This window comes from Diplotaxodon limnothrissa, linkage group LG1, assembly GCF_057381915.1.
Source record: "Diplotaxodon limnothrissa isolate DT_005_m linkage group LG1, D_limnothrissa_male_GT1.1, whole genome shotgun sequence".
In the NCBI taxonomy this organism is placed as follows: Eukaryota; Metazoa; Chordata; class Actinopteri; order Cichliformes; family Cichlidae; genus Diplotaxodon; species Diplotaxodon limnothrissa.
In genome coordinates this window covers 14,361,803-14,383,713 of record NC_140596.1, presented here as the reverse complement: position 1 = coordinate 14,383,713, position 21,911 = coordinate 14,361,803, and the positions used below count along the sequence as shown (strand labels likewise).

Below are 21,911 nucleotides of genomic sequence, written 5' to 3'. Positions count from 1 at the left end.
TAATGATATCTGATTCAACCAGTTCTTGAGTTTGTTAACTGCTGCTGTCAACCAACTTAAAATCAAAATATGACACGGAAATGGTGCATCAACTATTTCCACTATTATTTTATTTATTTATTTATTTATTTATTTTTTTGCCTGTCCCGTTTGGCTCTTTTGCCATCAGAATTATTGTCTAAAGGCAAAGAAAGATGCCCAACGGATTTACTTTACCAAATTGACCATCCCAGCCTTGCCATAATGGTCCATTTGATTCACCTTTTATTGTTTATTTTATTTTCACTTGCTGAATACGGGACAGACTTGACTGGGGGAAAGAAGGGGAGAAAGAAAGAGGGAAAGGGAAACAGCTGAGAAGAGGGACGGGGGAGAAGGGCAAAAGACAAAAACCAACAGAATAAGCAGGAAAAAAAAAGAAAAAGAAAATGCATATATCGATCACCTGGATCACCTGTTGAGAAAGAAAAAAGAAAACAAGCAGAAGAGAACAAGAGTAATAGAATAAACAACATCACAATGATATATGGGAATATGACAGTAAATACAAAATATTAAACATTATTGTGCAGCACATAAGATCAACAGAACACAGTGTGCTTTGAGGTAGGAGCCAAAAAGGGTGTAGTTTGTGGGTGTGATCACCCGTGTGTACTAGAGATGGACCGATCCGATATTACGTATCGGTATCGGTCCGATACTGACCTAAATTACTGGATCGGATATCGGAAAAAAATAAAAAATGTAATCCGATCCATTAAATATCACGAAAGCACCTCACAAAACTTGCAACACGCCGTAACTCACCTCAGAACGTTAGCACGTCGGAGCAGTATGCATCACGTGATAGAGCGGCTGTGGCATGCGGGACCTGTCGGTGGTCTGGATAGCATGTGGAGCTTCGCTAGCAACCCGGCATTTCATCTCCGACAAAGTTATCCCCGAGAGAAGTAAAGCAAGTGTGTAAGTCCATCTCTGAATGTTTGTAAAGCATTCCTGCGTTAAGCTTAACAAACGATATATGGAACGACTGCCTCTTCTCGCTGCTACTTCAATCATGAAACTGCTTAACGATCAGCTGATCGGCTTTTCTGTCGCGAGTCCATCTCTCTTGTTTGTTTTTGGCCCACTTTGCACCAGAAAGAGGAAACCAGCGGCTGAACAACAGCAGCACGTTTAAGCTTGATAAGCTGTTGTTAGAATGTATTTAATATTACTTTCTACTCGAGGATCTTTTTCTACGTAGCTGACGGCTGGTAACTGTGCAGGGGCGGATCTAGCAAAGTTTAGCCAGGGGGGCCGATAGGGCATTAACAGGGAAAAGGGGGCACAAAGACATACTTTTCTTTCTTATTCTCATTTAAAATGTCTAGCTTTTAATAAATAATTATCCGAATCTTACACCCAAAGTTTTAATTTGATGTAAAATGAATAGAAGTCAATTACTGTATATAGTGACTATTAAGTCTAATATATATACCCTAGTAAGCTATAGTACTTTTTCCTTTGGGAAGGTACCATCTGTGCAGTCTGCAATTTTGTTGAAGAAAGATGTTGAATCTATTTAATATTTCTTGAAAAATAATTGATTTCTGTGCATTTTTTTTTCACACTGCATCAAATTAAGGTTGATTACGTTGATTAAGCATCATGAGGTGGAGTGTGAGGGGTGGTTCCCTATTTTTTATTTATTTATTTTTGTTGTTGCTGGGAGTTGGAACCCTATTAGTTAGGTTGCTTAATATTTACGCTAAGTACTCTTTAAAATACCAGAATAGGGAGGATGGTGTAGGTTTAAGTTTATTAGATTGATCAGTATTGCTGAACTATGAAATATTTTTTTTTTGCATATAGGTATAACAGAATAGCTTTAGTGTAGTTGTTGTTTTAAACTTGAGTATGAACTTATACAAAATGCAGCAAGATATTTTAAAAAAAAACAGTTTTGTTGATTAAAAAACATTATATCGGATTCATATCGGTATCGGCAGATATCCAAATTTATGATATCGGTATCGGTATCGGACATAAAAAAGTGGTATCGTGCCATCTCTAGTGTGTACACCTGTGAGCATGGACGCGCTTGTTTTTTTAAAAGGGTCCTTCATGTAATGATCTGCTAGAGGGTGTGGGGGGGCCACAGCCCCGTCCTCCAGGGCATGAAGCAGGTATGAAGGAGATCAAAACTCCAGACATCCAGAGGCCCTCAGAACACAAGAGACCAAGGAAGACCAACAGAGGGGCAGCCGCGCCACTGTCCCAGAAAGAGCTGAGGAGAGTCCCAGATGAGGGCTCACTCAGCAGCCGCGGAGCAGAAGCCAGGGGGGGTTGCAGTGACGTGCCCGTGAGCTCCGCCGGCAGCCAGCTGTGCCTGAGTGACCGAGCCCCAGGCCGAGAGGCCGAGGGCACCCCACCTCCGAAGTGGCCCGAGCGAGCCCCAGGCTCCAGGCCCCGATAAGCGGCCGCCAAGGAGTGAGCCGGTGTGTACCCGGACGCCCACCCCCAGACACAAAGAACCACCAATGCACCGACACCTGAGGGAGTCCGCCACTGGCAGGGGAAGTGGTGGTGGGGGGAGATAGGCGTCCAAACCTTGGAGGGCCTGAGATGTCCCCAGAGAGGTGGCGTCTGACACCCAACCTGACATATAGACACAGACATACAGGCACACACAGATACAAACATCCATTCCCACCCTCATACTCTCATATACACTTACTCCACACTCAACCAACGTGGAGACAGACATAAAGAGACGCTGTACACACAATCACACTCCCCAAGCGTACTCTACGAACCGGGTCTAGGTACCCTTGCCCCTGGAGGGGGAACTGCACCCAGACCCAGGTGGTGTTACCCTTTTCCCTGCGGTGGGGGGAGGCAGACCGCCCCGACTCCGCAGCAGCAGGGAGGCCCCACACTCCAGACCGCAGTCGGACGGCCAACTCCTCCTCCTAGCCCCCCCGCTCCAGCAGGCCGCAGAGAATGGGGGTGAGAGAAGACTCCAAACCTCCCTCCACCCGCTCATTGTAGTGTTGATGCATGTGTGTTCTAAGGTGCATTTAAAACCCAGGAGGGCATGGAGCTACCTGCCAGAGAGCAGCAGGTAAGCGCATGGTCCCTCCTGCTAGCCCTCAATGTCTACGTGTATTTAAAATTGAGAGGTGGGCAACGACGCCAGGGGTGAGGTGTACACCCTGATGGTAATTTGGATTCCGTGTATCGTGCCCACCCCCAAGATCCTATATGTATGTGTAATGAGAGTGTGAGTAATGTGAATGTCTAAGTTGTGGGATAAAATTGAGGCAGAGGCAGCCAGAAGGGGACGGGGGGGGTAGCCTCCTCTGCACCCTGGTGACATACCCCTACTCCAAGGCCCTGCATGTGTGGGTGGTTGTGGTGGAGCGGGAAGAGGGAGGCAGCTGGAGATGGGGAGGGAAGGAAGGGAGGGGCAGGTAACCCCTCCCTGGGGCCAGCTCCCCCGCTGACCCCAGTAGGCACCCCCATACTCCGCGACCCGCCAGGGAAAGGGGGCCCAGGCCCATCCAGAACGGGGCCCAGTGCAGCAGCGCCCCCCGGCCCCACAGAGCCCAGGACAGTCCACCCAACCCCACCACAGAGAAAACTGCACCCACACCACCATCCACTCATAAGACAATAGACGCCCAGGCTGAGATCTTCCTCCACCTCTCCTGTATCTCCCCCTCCTGCAGAGAGAGTTCCTGAAGAGCGGAAAGCTCCTGCAAGATGTGACAATCTCCCCCACCAGTTGAAGAGCCCCCCAGGTGGCTCGACGCACCGGCGGCACCCTGCGCCAGGGCTGGGCCCCCATGCACCCACCCGCCCACAACCCCGGCAACACACCAACCAGGACCCAAGATTCAGAATGAAAAATGTGGTTTCACTCTGGTTGAGGAACATTAAACCAGCTCTTTACTCCTCTCAAGGATACTTGGGAAATTTCTAAACAGGTATAGAGATGACAAGCCTCTCTGGGTTTTTTTTTTCATGACTGGGTAAGGCTGTATGAGATCCACAGAAAGATCTGGAACACTTTTGCAGTGATTTAGACAAAGTACGAGTTTAGTGTGTGAATGTGTGTGTGAATGGGTGGATGACTGGATGTGAAAAGCGCTTTGGGGTCCTTAGGGACTAGTAAAGCACTATATAAATACAGGCCATTTACCATTTAGTGCATTCTTACCCTTATCTCTTGCCTGATATACTTATGGTGACTAAAAAATGAAATTACCTATAAAAGTGGCATTGATGTTTGTTTTCACATGTTGTGAGATAAGATAAGATAAGATAACCTTTATTAGTCCCACACGTGGGAAATTTGTTTTGTCACAGCAGATGTGAGGATTTTGCCTTTAATGATAAGGGACTTCTTCATCTTTAATTTAGTCTTTAGCAGCTTACTCTGCCTCACTCAGCGTGGCAACGTAATGATGTCTGATTCAACCAGTTCTGGAGTTTAACTGCTGCTGTCAACCAACTTAAAATCAAAATATGACACGGAAATGGTGCATCAACTATTTCCACTATTATTTCAGATCCCAAGAGCTGAAGCACAGCCACGCATTAAACGGTGTTGCTAAAAAAATTATTATTTTATAATATAATTATGATGTTATAGAACACATGGGAATGATAGTTTCCTGAAAACAGTTACTGACATTAAATAACTGAAAAAACACATTAATATTTTTTATTTTCCATGTGCTTGCTTAGGTTGGTCTGCTGAGTGGCATTTGTCTCATTGTGGGGACTATGATTGGCTCAGGCATTTTCATTTCCCCAAAGTCTGTTTTGCTGTACTCGGGAGCTGTGGGACCTTGCCTCCTAATCTGGACTGCTTGCGGCGTGTTATCTACTCTTGGTGAGACCAACATTTTAACTCATATTTCATTGTATTCGGCAACCAGTTCTGTTGCTATATCAGGAATCTAATATTCTTTTCAAGTCATGTAGACAAATAATGATGGTCAGAATAGGAACAAGCTCACACAGTATCACCTTTTGTTTTCTGCCAGGAATATAATTTTTCATTGTGGAAGATGTTTTTACTGGCTGTTGAAGTCAAAATCGTTATTGTGAGGATTTTTAGTGCACATTAGTCTTCAGATTAATTAAGCTCACAGATACAAAGGAGATGTTCCCGAAAAGCGTAAAGAACATCATTGTTTTATCACTCAGACACTGTGAACTGTTTGATGTGAGAAAACAATTAAATGGGGAAAAAATAACAAAAGATGTCTGATCTAAGTCAGTTAAATTTTATACTAGCACACGCTATTTAGTATGGCTTTAGTTTGTATTTCAGTTATGTTGTATTTAGATTTTGATTATTGTAGTTTGACAGAGTTTTATATAAAATGGGTTCCATCTAATCTGGATTTCCTGAATCTAATTATATGGATCTGAAGATATACTTTCTGGTCAACCTAACTTGAAAGCCCAGAAATTGGGTGGCACACTGGTGAAGTGTGTGTGTGTGTGTGTGTGTGTGTGTGTGTGTGTGTGTGTGTGTGTGTGTGTGTGTGTGTCTACATATCTATATCTCTATATCTCTATATCTATATCTATATAGATATATATCTATATCTATCTATATATCATATATTACATATATTTCTGGAAGCACAAGCACCTGCAATGTAATGCAAAAATTTAGAAAAAAAACAAATTTGAAACCATTTCTTTTGATCTTATTAAAACTAAAATAAGAGGTGAAGAGCATTGAAAATGAGAGCATAAGAAGCAAGGGAGATATAATGACAGCGATTGAGTGTGCCAAGCATATATGAGTGTCACAGACATGCAAGGTTTCTTACCACTGCTTTGAATACATGAACTCATACAAAGTTTTGAAAGTCCCTTCTTCTGTGTTGTTTTACAACTTTCCTTTCTGTGTTTTTGTGTTTTTGTGTGTGGCTGCATAGGAGCACTGTGTTATGCTGAACTTGGAACCATGATCACCAAATCAGGCGGCGAGTACCCCTATTTCATGGAGGCTTTTGGCTCTATTGTTGCCTACCTTTACTCCTGGACAACTATTATGGTGTTAAAGCCTTCATCCTTTGCTATCATCACACTGAGCTTTGCAGAATATGCCTCTACTCCTTTCTACCCTGGCTGCTCTCCACCTCTAATTGTCACCAAGTGTCTAGCAGCAGCGGCTATATGTAAGTTCATGCTTAACAGCAATAAACTATACACAAGTACAGAGTCACTTTAGAAGCTCATACATGACTATACTTTATAATGGAAACCACAAAGTGATTGTGAAGACAATCGGTTTTCAGGCCACATTAGCCATTTCAAGCTAATGTGTGCCTTACTTTGTAAGGTGTCCAGAACGATGTCACTCTCCAATTTGCAGATGTAAAAAAAAATACTTTTATTGAAATTAAAATAATTAAAGCCAACTGTGATGCCTACACACAACTCAGACCACACAGTATTCTTACTATGGGTTTTGTTACGGATTCAAATATTGGGGATGGATACAAGAGGAAAAACCAAAATAACAACACTGGTCCGGCCGGGTTGAGTCAAACGATGATTTTAATGATCACACGCGTGGGAGATGGACACCGTACGCAGACAGCATCAGATCTCAAAATGGTGGAGCATTGATCAAACTCTTATAGCCTCTAGTGGCCCCCACCTAATCATAAAAGCCTAAACATTCACATTCTTTCTCTCACACAGCGCCTAAGCTACGACCTTGGCTCCCTGTTTATCTGCTCCTGCTGAGATGGGGCAGAAAACTCCAGTATGTTCTGTTCTCTTCTAATCAGACAAATAAGGCGATGACTTTCTGCGAACAGTATTTCTTATAACTCAGCAGTATAATGCATCATAAAACAATATCATTCATTCACAATAAATCAGCAGTCTAATGCAATGCAAATCAGTTTAACAAATGCAATAGTTATCACCTTCTTCTAATTCAGGAGAATAATGCAAACTAAAACTACATAATAATTCACAATCTTTAATTAGGGGTATAACATGGCATAAAATAATATTATAATCCCACAGTTTCTTTTGTTTGTTACGCTTCCACAGTGTTTCGGGGTAAACACTTTCCAGCTGACTCCACTCTCCTGTCACCAGCTCCTTCTCACTCTGTCAGCTTCTGGCTGATGTACAAGATCGGTCACTTTACCCCCCTTACCTGCAGGGACAAAACGGCCAGCCCTCCATTCGAGGTGTCTGTTTGCAGGACAAAAAGGGAGGAAAAAAGTTAGGTGTGGGGACCTCCCCACAGAAGAGCTTCTTCACCTACACAAATGCCGCCTGACACCACTCCATCCACTGGACCAGATCTGGTTCACCCTTCCGGGCATGAACCTGTGGTAGTACACGACCAGCCCCAAGAACCGCCTCACCTCCTTCTTGGTCTTGGGACACGGGCAGGCTGTGATGGATGCTGTTTTCTCCATCTTTGGGTGCACCTGTCCGCCCCCAAAGTGGTACCCCAAATACTGGACCTCCCTCTGTTCAACTGCACACTTCTTCAGGTTGGATGTGAGCCCAGCTGCCTCAGGGACTCCAGGATCCCAGCCACCCATTGCACATGCACAAGCATGACTATGGATGATAACATCTTCCAGGTAGGCAGCAGGATATGAAGCGTGTGGACGCTACACCTGGTCTATGAGGCACTGGAAGGTGGCTGTGGCACTGAACAAGTCAAACGGAAGTGTTACAAATTGGTACAATCCTTACGGAGTGGAGAAGGACATTTTTTTCTTGGACTCTGCAGACAAGGGAATTTGCCAGTAGCCCTTGGTTAAATCCAGTGGCATGAAAAATTCAGCTGTGCCTGACTGGTCCAGAGCCTCGTTGTCCTGGGGCATGGGGTAGGCATCACATCATGACACTTCATTCACTTTGCAGTACAATACAGACCCATCTTTTTTCACCACAAGAACTATGGGGCTACACCACGTAGTGTGTGACTCTTCTATTATCCCCATTTTTATGTTCGGGTGTGTTTTATGTTCAGGTAACCTGTATGGCTGTGAACGCACCGTCACACCAGGCTGAGTTTCAAAATGGTGCTCTATGAGAGGTTCATACAGCCGGACAGAGGGCAAACACATCTGCAAACAACATCTGAGCCTTTTCTTAACCAGGCTCACCAGAAAGTCGGTTTCCACCTCTCTTCATGCTTGCACAATGTTGAGATGACATATTTGTGTGGCTCTTCCCCGACCGCACCACCTCACAGTTAATGTCCCGTAATCATCGTGTCCTTGTCACTTGGTGAGTAACATTAAGCTTAAAGAAGGAAGTAATAAAAGCACTTTGTCTCCTGGTGAAAATTGCCTGAGTCAGCGGTGTTGACGTTCCCGGATCTGGAGTATATTTTCCCCTGATAACCTCCTCAAAGTGTGCAGCTTTGCTCTCAGGTCCAGGATGCATTGAATCTCATTTTTGGCTTGGACCTTTCTATCAGTTTTCTTTAATCAGGTGCAACATCCCCCGTGGCTTTCTGCCGAGGAGTAGCTCAAAGGCTGAAAGTCCTGTGGAGCCCTGGGGAGCCTTCCTCACTGCAAATAACAAAGGGTCTAACCAATGACCACAACTGCATTCATCCTCGTGAATGAACTTAAAGTCTTATTCAGTTACTCCACCAACCCGTCAGTTTGAGGGTGGTAGACGCAGGTCTGAACAGATTTAATGCCCAACAATTCCTACAACTCCTTAAGTGTGTGAGACATGAATGATGTGCCCTGATCAGTCAGTAATCTTTGGTGATCCCGACTCAGGAGATGACCTGAAACAGATAAGCATTCCAGGAGGTAATACCCAGAGTAGACCATCCACCGGATAGCCATTCGTATTGCATCCCTGGCAAATTGTTCCCAGAAATAGGGGATGCGATAGGCGTGAGTTATCTGCAGCCTTAACTGTATGCATTTTTCCTTTAAATTTTATATGCAGCGGTACAATGGGAAACTTGCGAAGATCCCCATGACCACAGTTCACCTCATCCACTCCGCCTTCACTAGTAGCCCATTCGCCATGGGGCATTATTGAAGGCAGAGTGGATTCGCCACCAGGGTTTAGTGGACCAGGGTCTGTGTACTATCCATGTCCACCAAAACCTAGCGTATACCCCCTTGACACCTTACTGGAATGCTGTATGTCCCTCTTTGACCAGGGGAGGGGTTTGGAGCCCCGGGTATGCGAAACACCTCAACAGACACTCCCGTTTCAGATCCCGGGCGCACTCCTTCCAGCACTCCAGGGCCTGGGCAAGCAGACCAGGTAAAAATTGGTTTGTTGCATGAAGCATCAGCGACCGCTCCACTGGGGAGGGGTCGGGGAGCCTCTGTCTGAGTGCTTGCATGAGCTGTGGTCTGGTAACTGGCTGGCTGTGGCTCTCTGCTCCCTTGGTCTGCGCAGCCAGGTGGTCCTCCGCAAGTGTGACCACAGCTTCCAAGCTTGCTGACCGATGGGAGCAGACCCATCGTGCCATTTCCCTGGGCAGCCCTTCAATGAACTGCTGCAGAACCACCAGTTCATGGTGGTTTCCCTCTGACGGCCTGGGCTACAGCCACCTCACTGCTGTGTCATTCAGTTTCCAGGACCACATGAACAGTTGTTCCACTACCTTCATCTGACTGTCCCGAAACCGTTCATGATGGTCTTCCGGGGAGAGGCCCAAGTTATCCATGATGGCCCAGCAGATGTCGTTGAAGCTCTATCGTAAGGCCAGCGGCAGGCTCATTTGATCCTTTCCAGAGAGCGGAGGCAGTAGTCACGATGCTCACTCTGCAGGAGGCCACTGTTATGCCTCCAGCGTGGCTTGGAAGACCCGAGGGTCATCACCCTCTCCCATCCAGTATATCGTCACCGCCAGTAGATGATTGGGCAGCAACAAAGTGACCCTCAACAACCTCTCCAACACCTATGTCAATACTCAGTCTGGTCCTGAAGTCTCTACAGTTGCTGCTGCTTGCTCCACGTGCATTTGCACTCACATTCACACCTTTGGTCAATTTAGAATTATCAGATAAACTAACCCCCTAATACCAAGTCTTCTTCGAAAAATGTGTTTAATTATAAATGTATAGGTGGGAAAATATATGATTACATTTTCTGTTTTTTTGCAGTGATCATCACATCCATCAACTGTTTGAGTGTCAAACTGGCAAGTTATGTGCAGAACTTCTTTACTGCAGCCAAACTTATAATCATTCTTGTCATAGTTGGAGCAGGAATCGTTCTGTTGGCACAAGGTCAGTCTTCTTATAGATCTATACATACAACTCTGTCTTTAAATGTTTGTGTTAATAAATGTTAACCAATGTATAACCACTAACATTATTGTATATTATGTATTTGTGTCTAGGAAAAACAGAGAATTTTTCAAATGCTTTTGATGGCACTGCAACATCTTTTGGAGCAATTGGACTTGCATTTTATAATGGGCTTTGGGCTTATGATGGATGGTAATTATTTACTTGGTTTCATACTTTCTCAGGCTATATGTGATAATATGATGAGTACTGCTCTTCTGAATTCAAATAAGGGGCACCATCCTCAGCATTCAGAAAAGAAAAGAACAAAACTGTTTTACAGCTTTGTTTTTAAAAATGACATACTTCAAACTGCTTGCATTTTATCTCAAATAACCTTACTGATGTATCCAGATCAGGCAGCATTCAACAAATTACACTAAAATATTTTTAGTAAGCAGATATACCCCCCCCCCCCCCCCCCCCCCACACACACACACACACACACAACATATTATATGTAATTAATTAGTTAATGAAATAGTTATATCAAAATGCAGGAACAGTGTATGAAAATTGGAATACACTCCATGATTCAACCCCTTTTGGCAGCAATAAATTAACTTAGTCATTTCTTCTATGACTCTCAGTTTCCTTCATCATTATAGAGGATTTCTGGCCCACTGCTTTTGCAATACTGTTCAGTTCAGTGAGGTTTTGGGCATTTGTTTATGCACGACTCCTACCACAGCTTTTCAGCTAGAAAGGGCTGAATTTTGACTGAGTGACTGATATACCTATATTTTTTATTTGTATTTTTCACTCATTCTCTTGTAGTTTTGCTGGTGTGGTTAGGGTCACTGCTCTCTTGCATGATCCAATTTGGCCAATTTTAACTGTTGGATAAATGGTCTCATATTTGATTCTAGAATGCTTTGGTATATAGAGGAGTTAATGGTCAACTCAATGACTGCAAGGTGCCCAGGTTCTGTAAAACGAGCACAAATCATTACCGCTCTACCACCTTGCTTGGCAGTTGGTATGAGGTGTTTGTGCTGATATAATTTCTTTTGTTTTTGCCAAATATTCTCCACTTTGGTCTCATCTTTGAAAAGAATATACTTCCAGGAATCTTGGGTTTTTTTCAGATGTATTTGCAAATCTTGCTACCATATTTTATTAGAGAACTGAGATATTTTTCTGGCAACCCTTCCAAGCAAAGCCATACTTGTTCAGTATTTTTCTATTTGTACTGTCATCAACTTTAACATTGAACATGCTAACTAAGGCCTGTAGAGACTGAAATGTAACTCTTCGGTTTTTGGCAACTTCTGTAATCCTGGGAATATTGGCACTTGTCTTGAATGTTTCCTACTATAGATTCATGAATTTCAAATTGCTTGCTTGCTTTAAAATGTATACATGGCTTATAACTCTTCTGAAATTGACAAATAGTAAAGTTGTTTCTCCAGTATCTTTACTAACTTCTATCTTTACTATCTTACCTCCTCAGTGTTGGGAAGATTACTTTTAAAATGTATTCCACTACAGATTACTGAATACATGCCCCAAAATGTACTTTGTAACGTATTCCGTTACGTTACTCAATGAGAGTAACATATTCTGAATACTTTGGATTACTTAATATATTACCATGCTTTTTTACAACTACATGAATGTACTATTGCTGTGTGATTTATTACTGAAGGTTACTCGCCATGCCAATAGCAACTAGTTTTTTAAATCTTAATATAAAATGAGTAACAGTAGGTGGACATTAGGTATAGCTGCACTTTTTACAGTCATCTCGTATATAAAACTATTCCGCGCGTATATAAAACAGGTCCGCGGCTCCAAACCATAGTAAAGGGACCTCTGGCTAATACGGGCTCGTAGCTGAAAACTAGCTTTACTTTGTTGTCAACTTTGCTAGCGAGAGACAGAGAGAGGTGTTGAAAGGCTGCTCCTAAGGAACTTATTGGTTTGGAGGAAAACACGAACACAGTGTACAGTCGAGTCTTAATAGCTTACTTACAACTGGGCTTGTCAGGCACTCTTTTTGGCTGCAGTGGTTATTATTATATTTACATGCTTCCATCTCCCACTTCTGCTCGGTGACAGCTCGTACTTTTCCACTCTACTTTTTCTCCCCCCCTGGCGCTCACAGACACATAACTATGGCGTTATTTTTGTGCCAGTATTCTGAGCGCACGTAAAAAAAACTTTGCAGGTGCAAGTGTCGCATTTTGAGGAGAAATTTATTTTGAGTGAAGAAAAGCTAAATTTGAGTGAACAAAATTCATTGCTGCGTGCAAAAAAATGTATTTCAGTGTTTGCTATTATCCATACGCACACACAATAGCAGCCCCTCTTGCTCAGTTTTTGCATTTGCGCTTGCCCTCAATGTGTTGCTTGCTCTTTCAACTTTTCTGCCCGTGCGCGCTCAACTCTTTCTGTACACCATTATATTTGTGCCACAAAACCAGCCAATCACAGTCTTGGATGCAAGTCTGTTTTGGTCTCCAATCAGCTCAAAATGACGAAATGCAATATCCCAGAATCCATTACGTCCAAAACTCAAACAAGGCAGTGGCAGAGGAACACAGAGTGGCGGAGTTTGAAATATTACTCTTTCTGGGTCACAAAATAAACTTTTACGATATTTTCAGGCAAGAATAGTGCTGTGTAAACTTGAAATATCTGCTTGATTTATCAAGACATCACATATTTGCATAAGTGCTCTAATGTTTTCGGAGATGCCTGTTACCCACTAGCTGACCGCATAGCTGGACTGGCCATTGGGGCATTTGCCCAGTGGGCCGATGGTGATTTTTCATTTTTATGGACCAGGCGAAGCAGAAGCTGAGGCTGGACGGACTCCTCGGGCCCCCCAGCTGACGAAGAGAGATGCTGGCTGCATTCACATGACATCTTACAGTTATCAGTCCAGAAGCAAACAGGTGTTAGATGTCCTGAGGCAGGGACCAGCTCATTCACTTCAAGACTCATGTTGGCTGTCATAATAGGCTCTAAAACAGAAAGCCCTGTTTCTACATTCCTCCTTAAAGTCTCAATCAATGACTTATCTTTATGGCCCAGATAAGCTGGGTCAGCCACAGGGAAAACAAGGATTACAATATTACCCACAAAAACATGACTTAAACCTTCATGGATAAGCTCCTGGGCAAACATGAAATATTCAGGTATGAATCTGGTTGATGAGAACTGACCAGCATGATAGTGGTAATGGTACATTGACTTGGAACCATGCTTGAGGTGGACTGTAACTCAAGGGTGTTATGTAGAGTGTATGGAGAAATGGGTACAGATAATGCTGTGCTAGCACCCTTAGCTGAGACAGGTGACATTTTAGGCTGTGTGCTGGTGGTAACATTATCCTTGGAACTCAAAACCTTGTCTAATAATGTGCTCACAGAAACACAGGAGAATTGTGTCAAGTTAACTCCGTGAGGGGACACCACATGTTCATTAACAGTAGAATTGTATCCCCTGGTCTCAGCCTCAATCTTCTGATTGGAGGTGGCAGTGCTGGAGGTAAACAGTCCAAAAACACCCTGTTCACGATTGTGAGGAAAACAGAATTCAGGTTGGGACATTTCACAGTTCGTGTTACCCTGATTTGAATCCATGTTGTCATCTTTAAGTTTCAACGTGAGCTCATGATCAGCATTTTCAGTTTTAAGTTAATTGAAAATAGGAGCAGCAGGCAAAACATGATCACACATCATCCCACACTCAGTCCTTTTATACTTTACGTCATGACCCTCCTCCTCTAAAATATCCTTACTTGCTATGAAAGCACAGGGGCCTACTTTAAGTAGCTCGTTGGTGAGCAGAGCAGACTCAGGAAGGGAGGTGTTAGTGTAACCCATATTTAAGGATGGCTTGGATAAAATATACCAAAATGAAAAAAGGACCATTAATCTTAGCAGTACACTCTGTTTATAGTGAATAACGGTGTGTTCACACCGAACGCGATGGGCGCGAGAAAAAAGCCCCAAACGCCCCTAACTTGACGCGTGCACATTCGCACCTCTACACGTGTCCAAGAAAAATCCATCGCGCCCCAAAATATCATATTTTAACGCGCGTGAACCGGAAATGTGGGAGGGATGTGGGAGGAAGTTTTGCCAGACCGGTATCTTTGCAAGATGGCAGCTGTCGAGCTAGCGCTTGAAGAGAGAGTCTCCCTTCTCTATTTACTGTGGAGAGCAGAGTAGCGGCGTAAAGGACATCCTCGCCGTACCTGGGTCCATCAGGTCCTCCAGAGGTGTGAGCAGTTTGGTGAGTTTCACCACTTGCTCCAGGAGCTGCGCCTGGATGACGGCCGATTCCAGCGCTATCACCGTCATTCACTCTGCCAGTTTGAGGACCTGCTGTCCCGCGTCGGTCCCAGAATCGCCCGCCTAGACACCAATTACAGGAGCTCAATCCCACCTGTAGAGCGCCTGTCCGTCTGCCTGAGGTTAGTAAAAGTGTTTAATACGGTAGTCCTTTATTGATACCTGTGCTAATATATGCTAAACCATCCATTTATACACTGCTAACATGGATGTGCTATGCTAACAGTGAATGCTGTCGGTGTTTACTGAAAGCAAACTGTGGTACAGAGACGACTGTTTATAATATTTCTAGTGATACTCAGGTCTCATCAAGCCCCGATTTAATTCGATTTATGCTGTTATCAGTGTTTGAATGATAGCATGGCTGTGGTGTCCTATCAATGTATGCGCTCGGTGTTTGCTGATATCAAACTGTAGCATTAGGACCACTGAGTTAACCTTTGTAGTGATACTCACTCCTTTTTATTTAGACCTGGTTTGATTCTGGGATAGTTGAATATTTGTATATAATCCCTGCAGCTGTCAGACTCTATAGCATGGGTCACCAGCCTTTATTAAAACAGAGTTAGATAAAACTGTGAACAGTTTGGTTCATCTCTAGTTACATGGTTCTATCTTGATAAGCTAGGTCTTATCACAGATTAATTTTTCAAAAATACTAATGATTTAAGCAAGGAAAGGGCTACATGTCAACATACAACTCTTTATTTCTATTAATGTCTCACTTCATTCCTACCTGATTGACATGTTTAGGAATTGTGAGTGATTGGCACACTGTAGTTGTGAAAGTTGCTACCAATCAAATTATATGTTAAAGTTAAAATAAAACACAACTGTTTTAGATATTATCTAATATACATTTTGTAATTATCCTTATAATTACAAAATGTTTTATGTAAGATTTAAGTTTTGTGATTTAAATCTGACATCACAAAAGTATTTTGGAATTTGAATAATGTATTTTGTAACTGCAGTACACATAATACTGATTTTGAACAATTTTGTCCAGGTTCCTTGTCACCGCGGACTCCTTCAGCACCAAGCGTTCAGTTACAGAGTCGGTGTGTCAGATCACCCCCCAGGCAGCGACGGCCATCTGGGACTGTCTAGTGGACGACTTCATGGCTATGCCTTCACCTGGAGACTGGCGGTCCATCACAGAGGGATTCCAGGAGCGCTGGAACTTTCCTCTGTGCTGTGCAGCTCTGGATGGGAAGCACGTCCAGACAAAGGCACCCCATTTATCATATAGGAGACACACACATTGATATACACTAAATATTTATTTCATTTCTTTTTTGTGGTGCCCAAATTTATGCACCTGCTTGATTTTGTTTAAACAATTATTGCACACTTTCTGTAAATCCAGTAAACTTCTTTTCACTTCTCAAATATCACTGTGTGTGTCTCCTGTATGATATTTAACTGACATTTTTTATTGTAACAACCAACGATTTATACAGGAAAATGATGTCTATTAACAAGGTTGCCCAAACTTTTGCATCCCACTGTATTAGTATATTTTGTCATTAGTATAATATGAAATAAATTCTACATGTGTCGTAGAACTGAGACATTAGTCATTATAAAAATGTATTTGAAATAATATTAGAATTCTCAAACAGAAAAACATTAAACATAAATATATAAAATATAAGTATTTACAGAGAGACAGGAATAAAAAGGACCAGCTGCTCTCCAGAGCAGGAACAAGGCTGAGGAGGAAATGCTCCATTGGAGACTGGTGTGGACTCTTCAGGGACACCAGGATGGCCAGCTCCACCACCGATGGACCGTCCTGGGACCCGTCCCTCATCTGCCTCGGAGCCGTCCTCCCCTGTGGGCCTGTAAAACAGCACAAAACACAAAGAAATGAGAAGGCTGCTACTAGATTTTAATTTCAACATTGAAAAAAAACAAAAAACAAAAACAGGATATAATCAGATTGGTTGTAGATATTTAGTAAAGGTGATCACAAGGGAACCCACCGACTAAAAAGGTATCAGTGCTTGCTGTACATACCTGTGGGTGCAGCAGCAGGAGCTCAGGGACTGGGGAGCCAGGAGAAGCAACTGCGGATGCTCTGCTTCAGAATCAGTTGGTTCTATCAATACAGTATTAAATGTTAACAGGTTGAATATAATAATCATAGAGTAGACAGTGGTCCCTCATTTATTGCAGCAGGGGTTCTCAGAATAACTAGCCCCTGGCCACGCACTTTATACACTTTTTTCCACACACACACATGAACATTGGTCACAGTTCTCACAATTGATTCTCAAAGTGCAAACCTTTGTAGATTGCAAAACGTGGAAGCCAGACGAACAGACCACACCATTCACAGTACTAGAGTCAGCCATCTTCACACTATGTGTCTCTTTTAACTTTGACCCTTGAATCTGTAATTCTGAATCTAGTTCATCTTCTAATGTTTCAATGGAGGTTGGTGATGAAAGACTGCATTCACTCACCTCCGGTCGTCGTGCAGCGCGACTGGGACGCGAACACCGTTTCTTCTTGATTGTAGTTTCCGATGAACCAGACAGCGGCGCCTCATGCGCGCCGGGCAGCATCGCAGAGGCTGGGGAACTGGGTGCTGATGGAGTGGTAGGTGAGAGTTCCTGGAAGCTCAGGGGACCCCCGAGAGCCAGGCGAGTTCCCCGGAAGATCTCTTCATAGTTAGGAGTGAGCCACGGCTTCCACCGGAGCTCTTCCTCCAGTTGAGCGCATGCAGCGCGCTGCCGCTCCTCGAGGTCGAAATCCATGACCTCCACAGCATCCTCGCGTTGCTCAGTGGAGGGCGAGACATGCCGTAGCAATGAGCGACGGCAACGTGAACGCCGGTTCCTTTTTGAAGCGGTCGTGGACGAAACTTGAATTTCTGACCGGCTCCTCGTCTTCCGACCACATCCGTGCCAGATAAGAAGCGGGAGACGGGTAGTCCGGTCGAGGCGGCGAGGTTGAACGACTGAGCTGTGATAGCGAAGTGGAAACCGGCGAGCTGAGGGGTGGCACCGGCGAGCTGAGGGGTGGCGCCGGCGCAGAAGAGTGTGGCGCCGTGGCGAACTTCAGCGTGCCGACTCGCATGCTTACAGCAGGCAGAGGGGAGGCTGCGTGGCCACGGGGCTGTGGTGATGCAGCCCGCACACCGGGCCGCTGATGCTGCCATGGACGGGGTTGGAGGATGGTGCGGAGGTAGTCTGAGATCAGAGGGGGTAGCGCTTCCCATAACCAAGGAAAAACCTTGACGCTTACCCGCAACGAGTGAAGTAACTCCTCCCTCTCCTCCTCTCTAGAGCTTTGCCTCCACTGGCAGCATAACGACTCCACTGCTCGGATTACGTCTCTACTATGTGTCGCTGGGTCCGACATGGTCAGGTCGTTCTGTCACGGCGGGGTGCGCCGATAAGTTTAGTTTACAGGATCCAGAAGCAGACACTGAAAGGCGGAGTTGCTGGCTGAACAGAAGACGATCCTTTATTTGGATGTTGGCACACGAAAAAGCATGAAGCTATGAAAACTAAGAAAACTGTGAACACTCAGAAAACTAAAGGACTAAGAAACTCAGTGAAAATGCGATGACAAACTATGAACACTGAGTAAACTATGACGAAACACTATGGGGATGCAAACAGACGACCTGACAACGAAACATAGAAAACAGAGGACTTAAATACACACATGAGGTGATCAGGGGAAGTTGAGACACATGAGGAAACAGCTGACAAGGATGAACATAACGATGCACAGGAAATGTAAATTCAAACACAATAACATGAAAACTGGACTTTCAAAATAAAATAGGAAACATAAGACGCAGACATGACAACCTGAACTTGACAACGTAAGACACAGACATGAAACACATGAAGGGCAAGGGAGACTTAACAGGGGTGGAAGACACAAGGGGAATCTAATAACAAAGAACTAGAACAACCTAGGCATGATAAAAAATGAACTTAGAAAACCTGAAGGGCTTAAACATAAACTAAAACTCAAAACGCTGGGTCAAAAGACCCAGGATCGTGACAGAAAAGCATTTCTTTGTACCCCCTTTCCCTGTTATTGCCCTACCCTGCCCCCTGGCAAAACTTTGCTAGACCCACCCCTGCACAGTTACCAGCTGTCAGCTACTTAGAAAAGGATCCTGGTGTTATTTGTCTCTCAGAAACAGTTCATAGCTTCCCTTCAACTCATTCATGTCGCCTAAAAGGTAAAACCTGTTTCTCCATCACCTGTTCAGCTCTGATGATTCAGTAAGGACATCTCCTGGTTTCATCTTCATGTTTCCCTCTCACCACATATCCAAACCGATATCATGACCAGCAGCTTTTACAGCTGTGGCTCCAGCAAACATCAGCTGATACTAGAAATTAATATTAAATAAATTCTAACAACAGCTGATCAAGCTTAAACGTGCTGCTGTTGTTTAGCGCAACATCCGCTGGTTTCCTCTTTCTGGCGCAAAGTGGGCGATAAGCCAACAAGAGAGAAAAGCCGATCAGCTGATCATTGATCAGTTTCATGATTGAAGTAGCAACAGGAGAGGGAGGGGGGAGAATGAGAGAAGAAGAGGCAGCTGACAGCGTAAAGACACAGAATAACTCCAGCTTTGTGTCTTTTTCCATTTTAGCTGAAGTACGGGACAAACTGTTCCTTCTCAGCTCAATATGAAACGCGTAATATTTTCTCTGAATAAGAGACGATTCTGTTTTTTATGGGATGGCTGGCAACTCCACTAGCTAACCTTATGAATAAAATAAAGTTCACTATCAGTAACATCACAGCACCCACCCAGCTGTATAGAAACTCCGTCATGCTAGCTAGTACGCAGTACCAGTTATTGTAACTGACTGTAAAAAGTCAGCACAACGAAAATAAACTACACCTAAACTTGGTTTATATCTGACCCAGATAGACTGCAGGTCATAACTTCTTACCTGAAGTTCAGTTCACCTGACACTTGGACCTGCGGCCGCCTAGGGTCTCTCCTCCTGCCTCACCTTTCCCTCATCCACCCGCTGGCCTCTGTGGAAGCTCCGCCATAGCCACCACCAAACAACTGAGTTGTTTTTACACATTGACCAGCATTAGTGATGCGCGAATCATGAACGAATCGTTCAATACTCGAGAATCACTTTACTGACTCATGAATCATGATTCACAAGCCCAACTGACTCACTGACTCATCCCTGCTGCTGTTAGCAGCAATGTATCTAGCTTATAATTAAAATTGTGGAGAAAAACACAACATCCAGTATCCTAACAACAACATTTCTGCTCTGAACTGGAAGAAAAAACCCTGAGTAGAAGCTCCTCGGTTCACAGTAGCATCGCTCTGCTAACATGCTAACAGCACATTTGAGCTACTCACCCCCTCCCTTCCTGTGCTGAATCGTAAGCGAATCACTCAGGACTCGCTCACCCCCTCCCTCCTGTGCTGAATCATAGAGCGAACGAATCACTCACTCACTCACCCCCTCCCTCCTGGCTCACAGCTTCTTCTTCTTCTTGGTTGGCAACCAATGTTAAGGCGCATTACCGCCCCCTGGCTCACAGCTCAGTGGACATTTAGATGAGAAAATATATATTTAACACATTTAAGGAAAATAATAAAATAAAAAATTAAATTAAATTAAATTAAAATAAATAAATGTTTATTAAGCAATTTTGATAGGAAATTGCTTAATTTTAGAAATGTTTTTGCTCTTTTTTACTCTATAAAATAGTTGTTTTCTTTTAGAATCATTCATCTTAGCAGTAGGATTTACATGAAAAGAGAAACAAATTAAGTTTGAGTGAAAATGTACATTTTTTGCACTCTCTGGTCGACTGACTCAGTGAATCAAATGACTCAAAACCCGATTCACTTTGGTGAGTGACTCATTAAAACTCGATTCAGTAAAAAGAATCAAATTTACCATCACTAATCAGCATCTTTTATTGTTTATACCTTTACAAAAAAAAAAATGCCCGGTATGCCCGATGGCCAGTCCAGCTATGGCAAGAGGGGCTGCTATTGTGGATAATAGCAAACACTGAAATACATTTTTTGCACGCAGCAATGAATTTTGTTCACTCAAATTTAGCTTTTCTTCACTCAAAATAAATTTCTCCTCAAAATGCGACACTTTCACCTGTAAATTTGTTTTACGTGCACTCAAAGATTTTTTTACGTGCGCTCAGAATAGTGGCACAAAAATAACGCCATACATAACGGGTATGGCAGTCCATTCTCCCTGCAGCACGGACTACACTGCCCATGAGGCTACATTCTTTAGGGCTAAGCATGTAACACTCTGCCTATTGCCTTCATATTGAATCATAAAAAATATTTCTTCACATCATTATGAGACTCGAGATTGAAACTCAGGCACTAGAGCCTCTTAATGCATGTTTTGTTTGGGTTTCCACTGGCGTGGAATTACCAAAAATAGAGAGGGCATAGCCTAACACAGTGGTTCCCAAACTTTTTTTGCTGGGCCCCCCTTGTTTTACAAGAAAAATATTCGCGCCCCCCCCCCCCCCTCCCCTTTTCGCCCGTGCACACGCACACCCACTTGCACAAACACATCCTCCAACCACACACACCCATATTTTGTTCCATTGTGGTTTATTTCACACCTCAAACATTTAGTAAACAATTAAGCAAATACAAGTGATCTGCAATAAATGACAGTAGTTTATTTTATTACTACCTAACTCTTTTAGGCTATGTCCACACCTACACGGGTATTTTTGAAAACGCAGCTGTTTCATCCACACGTAAACGGCGTTTCGAATCACCGAAAACGGAGATTTTTTTAACTCCTTTTTTGCGTTTACGTGTGGATGAGGAATACAGAGTTCGTCAGGCAACGTCAAAGGTATGTGCCTTTTTCACGTCACGCTGTGCGCACGTTATTGTTTACATGAGATGAATTGCAGAATCGCAGATAGAGACAAAATACTGTTAATCTGTCTATCTTCAGGTTTTACACGCTTACATATACACACACAGTTAATGTCCCTCCATTTAGAAAGGCAGAAGCGTCATGGTGTGATTATTTTACGTGTAGTTTTTTTTTTTTCATGTGTAATAATATTCAACATTGCTATCAATACATTTCTCAAAAAATGCCTCTCTGTGCAAAATGGGTTTAAAAACATAAACAACTGTGGGATACTGTTTGTCTGTGATTTGAACAGCCCAGCTGCTCCCGACACAGGGAAAACCAATTCTGCAGGGGAGACCTACCTTGGTACTTGTGCAGGTGAAACCAAAGGGAAGATATGCTTCACCATA

The 21,911-nt window shown here is 43.5% G+C and overlaps 1 protein-coding gene across 1 annotated transcript in view; it reads left to right on the top strand.

Annotated features, from left to right (window-relative positions):
• Positions 1-21,911, top strand: part of LOC146639525 (b(0,+)-type amino acid transporter 1-like) — a 41,866-nt gene that overhangs the window by 7,477 nt on the left and 12,478 nt on the right. Inside the window, exons 3-6 of the mRNA XM_085368040.1 lie at positions 4,735-4,882; positions 5,946-6,188; positions 10,137-10,262; positions 10,376-10,475. Of these exons, the coding sequence (XP_085224166.1) occupies positions 4,735-4,882; positions 5,946-6,188; positions 10,137-10,262; positions 10,376-10,475 (617 nt within the window). The remainder of the gene's footprint in view (positions 1-4,734; positions 4,883-5,945; positions 6,189-10,136; positions 10,263-10,375; positions 10,476-21,911) is intronic.